Source organism: Centruroides vittatus, unplaced genomic scaffold (assembly GCF_030686945.1).
Source record: "Centruroides vittatus isolate TY-2023 unplaced genomic scaffold, ASM3068694v2 contig_544, whole genome shotgun sequence".
NCBI classification, from domain to species: Eukaryota; Metazoa; Arthropoda; class Arachnida; order Scorpiones; family Buthidae; genus Centruroides; species Centruroides vittatus.
The window spans coordinates 364,542-374,093 of NW_027122320.1; the positions used below are offsets into that span (position 1 = coordinate 364,542).

General features: G+C 40.8%; 4 protein-coding genes across 4 annotated transcripts; all 4 read right to left on the reverse strand.

Annotated features, from left to right (window-relative positions):
• Positions 1-257: 257 nt before the first annotated feature.
• On the reverse strand, positions 258-2,591 carry LOC136978502 (uncharacterized). Its single transcript, XM_067274220.1, has one exon. It carries the CDS (start codon positions 2,589-2,591, stop codon positions 258-260), a length of 2,334 nt encoding a protein of 777 aa, XP_067130321.1.
• A 311-nt stretch (positions 2,592-2,902) lies between these two features.
• LOC136978503 (uncharacterized) lies at positions 2,903-5,236 on the reverse strand. Its single transcript, XM_067274221.1, has one exon. It carries the CDS (start codon positions 5,234-5,236, stop codon positions 2,903-2,905), a length of 2,334 nt encoding a protein of 777 aa, XP_067130322.1.
• A 311-nt stretch (positions 5,237-5,547) lies between these two features.
• On the reverse strand, positions 5,548-7,881 carry LOC136978504 (uncharacterized). Its single transcript, XM_067274222.1, has one exon. It carries the CDS (start codon positions 7,879-7,881, stop codon positions 5,548-5,550), a length of 2,334 nt encoding a protein of 777 aa, XP_067130323.1.
• Positions 7,882-8,193: 312 nt separating this feature from the next.
• LOC136978505 (uncharacterized) lies at positions 8,194-9,531 on the reverse strand. The gene has a single exon (XM_067274223.1). It carries the CDS (start codon positions 9,529-9,531, stop codon positions 8,194-8,196), a length of 1,338 nt encoding a protein of 445 aa, XP_067130324.1.
• Between the last annotated feature and the right edge of the window lie 21 nt (positions 9,532-9,552).

Below are 9,552 nucleotides of genomic sequence, written 5' to 3' on the forward strand. Positions count from 1 at the left end.
TTAAATACCTTCTAAAACCGATAACCGGTGCGAACTATTTTTCTAAATGGCGAACGTTTTCATTGCCCCTCCTGGGCTCTTCCTCAGGCCAATTCTGGATTTGATAATCGAACAGCATAAAAAATGGAACGTGTTCCGTAATTTAAACGATCGAGTACGTTGGGCACCGCGTGCCGTTCCAAATATTTAAATTTTCTTTTATTCCGTTTGGGAACGATGTGCGCCTCCTATGATAAATACGCGTGACGTCAACTGATTTACGGCCTTTCTTCTAATAAAAACTGCCAAGCAGTGGAGAGTTTCCTTTCTTCCTTGAAATTAATACATGTTGTTGTGCGATCGGCTTTATAAATTTCAATTTCCTCCAGAGTTCTCAGATGTTCTTGATGTTGGGTGGTGCGGATCACCTTTGCCTCGTTAAAATTCGGTGTTATATCCGGGTTTGCTGCATACGTTGACAATGCCGTTGTGTATTTATGGCGGGTAATGTCGGATTTATGCTCCTTTATTCTAGTGCATAGTGGGCGTTTAGTGGACCCTATGTACAGTAATTGTTTCTGCCATCTGTCGTCCTGTAGAGGGATACTGTACACTCCCGGAAGCCTATACGGGTTAGGTGCGTCTTTTCCGTTTCTCAATAGGCTGTATATGGAAGGGTTTCTCCGATAAGCGATTTTAATTCCCCTTTTTTTCGCAATTGTGTTGTATATTGTTTTAAGGTGCGGGTTGTATGTCATCGGGGTCCTTTCTGTGTTTTCTTCTCTGGTAACTTTTTTCACTACGCTTTCTTGGTTTGTTATACTGCTTGTATGGAGGTGCCGGTTATATAACTTTTTTACGATGTTAGTGTAACCGTGCTCTCTTGCTATTCTATTAATAAACGTTAATTCCTGTTGTAGAGCATCGTTTGTGGAAGAGTGCGTGTAGGCTCTTTCTATTAAAGCCCTAAAGGCAGCCATTTTATAGGAGTAGGGGTCACAGGAATCGAAGGGGATGTACGATGGTATGGTTGTAGGTTTTCTGTAGACCCTCGTTTGTAGTATCCTTTTTTCGATCCTTATTTCTATATCCAAGAAGTGGATTATTTCAGGACTGTGTTGCTCCATTTCCAGTTGTAGGCCATAGGGGTTGTCGTTCATGGCCGTTTTAAACTGCTTTAGGTCCGGCATCGATTTCCAGAGGATAATGATGTCATCTATGTATCTTCCGTATAAAATTATGTTTGAGAGAAACGGTGACAGTGTTTTGGCTTCCAATGCTCTAATTACCATTTCACATAGGTCCCCGGATAGCGGACTCCCCATGGGTACACCCCTCTCCTGTGCATAAGCCTTTCCTTTGAATTGGAATACTGAACTATAACACGCCAAATGGGCTAACTCTAAAACTTGATGGTGCAGGCTGTCATCATTTACTTTCTCCATGAGGAAATCTCTCAGTGCACAAAAACAAGGTTCTATTCTAATTGAGGGGTATAACGATCTAAAGTCCCATACTGTGGCATAACCGGGTGTGTCTATGCCTTTAAGTTTTTGTATCAACTCTTTCGGACTTGAGATATTGAACTGATAGCCATTCAGATGTGTGGATAACATATTATGCACTGATTTCTCCAGTTTAATAGTAGGAGCTCTTCCTTTGTCCACTATAGGTCTTAGCTCATGGCCTTGCTTATGCGTTTTAGCAAAAGCGAAAAGTTTAGGTACGTCCGGAGCGTCCGTAATGATGTTTCTCATACTCAGCTTCTTTGCGAGTTTGGTGTTGGCGAACCGCTTAACTCTCGCTTGCATTTTATCTACCCAGTTTGCTTCCATCTCTGTGCATTGCGTTGCGGAGAGGTATTCATTTAATTCTCTCTCATACGTATCCCGCTTCATTAAAACCATTATTTTGGCTTTATCTGCCCTTGTTACGACTATATCGTTAGATTTTATCCATTTGGAGGCTTGGCTTAGTTTATGTTTAAGCTGCATGATCTCCTTTGACTGTTTAGCGCTATTAATTCTTAAAGCAGATAGCCATCTGTAATATTCTTTTTGGTTGTGAGAAAGACCTCTTAAAAGGTTTTCTAGGTCTGGGATACAAGATTTGACCGTTTCATTTGGGGAAGGTGGTGGTACAAATGCTGGGCCAAGTTTTAGTATCTGCATAACAAATTCTGGAACTTGTATATTATCCCAAACTACTACCGGTGCTTCAGTCTTACTTAATCTCTTTGGTACTTGGAATTTTAGAATCCATTGCATTTTTTGATTAAAATGCACCTTCAGTTTATACTTCAGCCTATTTTGGATGTTAATCTGCTTCGCATTTTCAACTTTTAAAACATTCGGATCCCACTGGAATAAATCGTTCTCTACTTTCACAATTTTGGCTATCGCCGAGTATACATTCTTCCTGGTGCATCTGATTGCCCTTGTAAGGCACATCCATCGTACTTTGTTAATTATAGGCTCATTACCTGGAGGTAGTCGTACTCGGAAAATGGTCATCGGGAACACTCCGTTATTTTTACAATTGATCAAGAAATCCAGTTTTGCTCTTGCTTTTGTAAGAGCAATAATTGCTTTGCGGTATTCATTGGCTGGCATAGCCTTAATAAACTAACACTTCTCCCACACCGGGTTGTATAAACAGAAAAAAATTTAAATACCTTCTAAAACCGATAACCGGTGCGAACTATTTTTCTAAATGGCGAACGTTTTCATTGCCCCTCCTGGGCTCTTCCTCAGGCCAATTCTGGATTTGATAATCGAACAGCATAAAAAATGGAACGTGTTCCGTAATTTAAACGATCGAGTACGTTGGGCACCGCGTGCCGTTCCAAATATTTAAATTTTCTTTTATTCCGTTTGGGAACGATGTGCGCCTCCTATGATAAATACGCGTGACGTCAACTGATTTACGGCCTTTCTTCTAATAAAAACTGCCAAGCAGTGGAGAGTTTCCTTTCTTCCTTGAAATTAATACATGTTGTTGTGCGATCGGCTTTATAAATTTCAATTTCCTCCAGAGTTCTCAGATGTTCTTGATGTTGGGTGGTGCGGATCACCTTTGCCTCGTTAAAATTCGGTGTTATATCCGGGTTTGCTGCATACGTTGACAATGCCGTTGTGTATTTATGGCGGGTAATGTCGGATTTATGCTCCTTTATTCTAGTGCATAGTGGGCGTTTAGTGGACCCTATGTACAGTAATTGTTTCTGCCATCTGTCGTCCTGTAGAGGGATACTGTACACTCCCGGAAGCCTATACGGGTTAGGTGCGTCTTTTCCGTTTCTCAATAGGCTGTATATGGAAGGGTTTCTCCGATAAGCGATTTTAATTCCCCTTTTTTTCGCAATTGTGTTGTATATTGTTTTAAGGTGCGGGTTGTATGTCATCGGGGTCCTTTCTGTGTTTTCTTCTCTGGTAACTTTTTTCACTACGCTTTCTTGGTTTGTTATACTGCTTGTATGGAGGTGCCGGTTATATAACTTTTTTACGATGTTAGTGTAACCGTGCTCTCTTGCTATTCTATTAATAAACGTTAATTCCTGTTGTAGAGCATCGTTTGTGGAAGAGTGCGTGTAGGCTCTTTCTATTAAAGCCCTAAAGGCAGCCATTTTATAGGAGTAGGGGTCACAGGAATCGAAGGGGATGTACGATGGTATGGTTGTAGGTTTTCTGTAGACCCTCGTTTGTAGTATCCTTTTTTCGATCCTTATTTCTATATCCAAGAAGTGGATTATTTCAGGACTGTGTTGCTCCATTTCCAGTTGTAGGCCATAGGGGTTGTCGTTCATGGCCGTTTTAAACTGCTTTAGGTCCGGCATCGATTTCCAGAGGATAATGATGTCATCTATGTATCTTCCGTATAAAATTATGTTTGAGAGAAACGGTGACAGTGTTTTGGCTTCCAATGCTCTAATTACCATTTCACATAGGTCCCCGGATAGCGGACTCCCCATGGGTACACCCCTCTCCTGTGCATAAGCCTTTCCTTTGAATTGGAATACTGAACTATAACACGCCAAATGGGCTAACTCTAAAACTTGATGGTGCAGGCTGTCATCATTTACTTTCTCCATGAGGAAATCTCTCAGTGCACAAAAACAAGGTTCTATTCTAATTGAGGGGTATAACGATCTAAAGTCCCATACTGTGGCATAACCGGGTGTGTCTATGCCTTTAAGTTTTTGTATCAACTCTTTCGGACTTGAGATATTGAACTGATAGCCATTCAGATGTGTGGATAACATATTATGCACTGATTTCTCCAGTTTAATAGTAGGAGCTCTTCCTTTGTCCACTATAGGTCTTAGCTCATGGCCTTGCTTATGCGTTTTAGCAAAAGCGAAAAGTTTAGGTACGTCCGGAGCGTCCGTAATGATGTTTCTCATACTCAGCTTCTTTGCGAGTTTGGTGTTGGCGAACCGCTTAACTCTCGCTTGCATTTTATCTACCCAGTTTGCTTCCATCTCTGTGCATTGCGTTGCGGAGAGGTATTCATTTAATTCTCTCTCATACGTATCCCGCTTCATTAAAACCATTATTTTGGCTTTATCTGCCCTTGTTACGACTATATCGTTAGATTTTATCCATTTGGAGGCTTGGCTTAGTTTATGTTTAAGCTGCATGATCTCCTTTGACTGTTTAGCGCTATTAATTCTTAAAGCAGATAGCCATCTGTAATATTCTTTTTGGTTGTGAGAAAGACCTCTTAAAAGGTTTTCTAGGTCTGGGATACAAGATTTGACCGTTTCATTTGGGGAAGGTGGTGGTACAAATGCTGGGCCAAGTTTTAGTATCTGCATAACAAATTCTGGAACTTGTATATTATCCCAAACTACTACCGGTGCTTCAGTCTTACTTAATCTCTTTGGTACTTGGAATTTTAGAATCCATTGCATTTTTTGATTAAAATGCACCTTCAGTTTATACTTCAGCCTATTTTGGATGTTAATCTGCTTCGCATTTTCAACTTTTAAAACATTCGGATCCCACTGGAATAAATCGTTCTCTACTTTCACAATTTTGGCTATCGCCGAGTATACATTCTTCCTGGTGCATCTGATTGCCCTTGTAAGGCACATCCATCGTACTTTGTTAATTATAGGCTCATTACCTGGAGGTAGTCGTACTCGGAAAATGGTCATCGGGAACACTCCGTTATTTTTACAATTGATCAAGAAATCCAGTTTTGCTCTTGCTTTTGTAAGAGCAATAATTGCTTTGCGGTATTCATTGGCTGGCATAGCCTTAATAAACTAACACTTCTCCCACACCGGGTTGTATAAACAGAAAAAAATTTAAATACCTTCTAAAACCGATAACCGGTGCGAACTATTTTTCTAAATGGCGAACGTTTTCATTGCCCCTCCTGGGCTCTTCCTCAGGCCAATTCTGGATTTGATAATCGAACAGCATAAAAAATGGAACGTGTTCCGTAATTTAAACGATCGAGTACGTTGGGCACCGCGTGCCGTTCCAAATATTTAAATTTTCTTTTATTCCGTTTGGGAACGATGTGCGCCTCCTATGATAAATACGCGTGACGTCAACTGATTTACGGCCTTTCTTCTAATAAAAACTGCCAAGCAGTGGAGAGTTTCCTTTCTTCCTTGAAATTAATACATGTTGTTGTGCGATCGGCTTTATAAATTTCAATTTCCTCCAGAGTTCTCAGATGTTCTTGATGTTGGGTGGTGCGGATCACCTTTGCCTCGTTAAAATTCGGTGTTATATCCGGGTTTGCTGCATACGTTGACAATGCCGTTGTGTATTTATGGCGGGTAATGTCGGATTTATGCTCCTTTATTCTAGTGCATAGTGGGCGTTTAGTGGACCCTATGTACAGTAATTGTTTCTGCCATCTGTCGTCCTGTAGAGGGATACTGTACACTCCCGGAAGCCTATACGGGTTAGGTGCGTCTTTTCCGTTTCTCAATAGGCTGTATATGGAAGGGTTTCTCCGATAAGCGATTTTAATTCCCCTTTTTTTCGCAATTGTGTTGTATATTGTTTTAAGGTGCGGGTTGTATGTCATCGGGGTCCTTTCTGTGTTTTCTTCTCTGGTAACTTTTTTCACTACGCTTTCTTGGTTTGTTATACTGCTTGTATGGAGGTGCCGGTTATATAACTTTTTTACGATGTTAGTGTAACCGTGCTCTCTTGCTATTCTATTAATAAACGTTAATTCCTGTTGTAGAGCATCGTTTGTGGAAGAGTGCGTGTAGGCTCTTTCTATTAAAGCCCTAAAGGCAGCCATTTTATAGGAGTAGGGGTCACAGGAATCGAAGGGGATGTACGATGGTATGGTTGTAGGTTTTCTGTAGACCCTCGTTTGTAGTATCCTTTTTTCGATCCTTATTTCTATATCCAAGAAGTGGATTATTTCAGGACTGTGTTGCTCCATTTCCAGTTGTAGGCCATAGGGGTTGTCGTTCATGGCCGTTTTAAACTGCTTTAGGTCCGGCATCGATTTCCAGAGGATAATGATGTCATCTATGTATCTTCCGTATAAAATTATGTTTGAGAGAAACGGTGACAGTGTTTTGGCTTCCAATGCTCTAATTACCATTTCACATAGGTCCCCGGATAGCGGACTCCCCATGGGTACACCCCTCTCCTGTGCATAAGCCTTTCCTTTGAATTGGAATACTGAACTATAACACGCCAAATGGGCTAACTCTAAAACTTGATGGTGCAGGCTGTCATCATTTACTTTCTCCATGAGGAAATCTCTCAGTGCACAAAAACAAGGTTCTATTCTAATTGAGGGGTATAACGATCTAAAGTCCCATACTGTGGCATAACCGGGTGTGTCTATGCCTTTAAGTTTTTGTATCAACTCTTTCGGACTTGAGATATTGAACTGATAGCCATTCAGATGTGTGGATAACATATTATGCACTGATTTCTCCAGTTTAATAGTAGGAGCTCTTCCTTTGTCCACTATAGGTCTTAGCTCATGGCCTTGCTTATGCGTTTTAGCAAAAGCGAAAAGTTTAGGTACGTCCGGAGCGTCCGTAATGATGTTTCTCATACTCAGCTTCTTTGCGAGTTTGGTGTTGGCGAACCGCTTAACTCTCGCTTGCATTTTATCTACCCAGTTTGCTTCCATCTCTGTGCATTGCGTTGCGGAGAGGTATTCATTTAATTCTCTCTCATACGTATCCCGCTTCATTAAAACCATTATTTTGGCTTTATCTGCCCTTGTTACGACTATATCGTTAGATTTTATCCATTTGGAGGCTTGGCTTAGTTTATGTTTAAGCTGCATGATCTCCTTTGACTGTTTAGCGCTATTAATTCTTAAAGCAGATAGCCATCTGTAATATTCTTTTTGGTTGTGAGAAAGACCTCTTAAAAGGTTTTCTAGGTCTGGGATACAAGATTTGACCGTTTCATTTGGGGAAGGTGGTGGTACAAATGCTGGGCCAAGTTTTAGTATCTGCATAACAAATTCTGGAACTTGTATATTATCCCAAACTACTACCGGTGCTTCAGTCTTACTTAATCTCTTTGGTACTTGGAATTTTAGAATCCATTGCATTTTTTGATTAAAATGCACCTTCAGTTTATACTTCAGCCTATTTTGGATGTTAATCTGCTTCGCATTTTCAACTTTTAAAACATTCGGATCCCACTGGAATAAATCGTTCTCTACTTTCACAATTTTGGCTATCGCCGAGTATACATTCTTCCTGGTGCATCTGATTGCCCTTGTAAGGCACATCCATCGTACTTTGTTAATTATAGGCTCATTACCTGGAGGTAGTCGTACTCGGAAAATGGTCATCGGGAACACTCCGTTATTTTTACAATTGATCAAGAAATCCAGTTTTGCTCTTGCTTTTGTAAGAGCAATAATTGCTTTGCGGTATTCATTGGCTGGCATAGCCTTAATAAACTAACACTTCTCCCACACCGGGTTGTATAAACAGAAAAAAATTTAAATACCTTCTAAAACCGATAACCGGTGCGAACTATTTTTCTAAATGGCGAACGTTTTCATTGCCCCTCCTGGGCTCTTCCTCAGGCCAATTCTGGATTTGATAATCGAACAGCATAAAAAATGGAACGTGTTCCGTAATTTAAACGATCGAGTACGTTGGGCAACCGCGTGCCGTTCCAAATATTTAAATTTTCTTTTATTCCGTTTGGGAACGATGTGCGCCTCCTATGATAAATACGCGTGACGTCAACTGATTTACGGCCTTTCTTCTAATAAAAACTGCCAAGCAGTGGAGAGTTTCCTTTCTTCCTTGAAATTAATACATGTTGTTGTGCGATCGGCTTTATAAATTTCAATTTCCTCCAGAGTTCTCAGATGTTCTTGATGTTGGGTGGTGCGGATCACCTTTGCCTCGTTAAAATTCGGTGTTATATCCGGGTTTGCTGCATACGTTGACAATGCCGTTGTGTATTTATGGCGGGTAATGTCGGATTTATGCTCCTTTATTCTAGTGCATAGTGGGCGTTTAGTGGACCCTATGTACAGTAATTGTTTCTGCCATCTGTCGTCCTGTAGAGGGATACTGTACACTCCCGGAAGCCTATACGGGTTAGGTGCGTCTTTTCCGTTTCTCAATAGGCTGTATATGGAAGGGTTTCTCCGATAAGCGATTTTAATTCCCCTTTTTTTCGCAATTGTGTTGTATATTGTTTTAAGGTGCGGGTTGTATGTCATCGGGGTCCTTTCTGTGTTTTCTTCTCTGGTAACTTTTTTCACTACGCTTTCTTGGTTTGTTATACTGCTTGTATGGAGGTGCCGGTTATATAACTTTTTTACGATGTTAGTGTAACCGTGCTCTCTTGCTATTCTATTAATAAACGTTAATTCCTGTTGTAGAGCATCGTTTGTGGAAGAGTGCGTGTAGGCTCTTTCTATTAAAGCCCTAAAGGCAGCCATTTTATAGGAGTAGGGGTCACAGGAATCGAAGGGGATGTACGATGGTATGGTTGTAGGTTTTCTGTAGACCCTCGTTTGTAGTATCCTTTTTTCGATCCTTATTTCTATATCCAAGAAGTGGATTATTTCAGGACTGTGTTGCTCCATTTCCAGTTGTAGGCCATAGGGGTTGTCGTTCATGACCGTTTTAAACTGCTTTAGGTCCGGCATCGATTTCCAGAGGATAATGATGTCATCTATGTATCTTCCGTATAAAATTATGTTTGAGAGAAACGGTGACAGTGTTTTGGCTTCCAATGCTCTAATTACCATTTCACATAGGTCCCCGGATAGCGGACTCCCCATGGGTACACCCCTCTCCTGTGCATAAGCTTTTCCTTTGAATTGGAATACTGAACTATAACACGCCAAATGGGCTAACTCTAAAACTTGATGGTGCAGGCTGTCATCATTTACTTTCTCCATGAGGAAATCTCTCAGTGCACAAAAACAAGGTTCTATTCTAATTGAGGGGTATAACGATCTAAAGTCCCATACTGTGGCATAACCGGGTGTGTCTATGCCTTTAAGTTTTTGTATCAACTCTTTCGGACTTGAGATATTGAACTGATAGCCATTCAGATGTGTGGATAACATATTATGCACTGATTTCTCCAG

Excerpts from the sequence above, each read along its gene's own strand:
- LOC136978502 (XM_067274220.1), bottom strand. The coding sequence starts at position 2,591 with ATGCCAGCCAATGAATACCGCAAAGCAATTATTGCTCTTACAAAAGCA.
- LOC136978503 (XM_067274221.1), bottom strand. The coding sequence starts at position 5,236 with ATGCCAGCCAATGAATACCGCAAAGCAATTATTGCTCTTACAAAAGCA.
- LOC136978504 (XM_067274222.1), bottom strand. The coding sequence starts at position 7,881 with ATGCCAGCCAATGAATACCGCAAAGCAATTATTGCTCTTACAAAAGCA.
- LOC136978505 (XM_067274223.1), bottom strand. The coding sequence starts at position 9,531 with ATGTTATCCACACATCTGAATGGCTATCAGTTCAATATCTCAAGTCCG.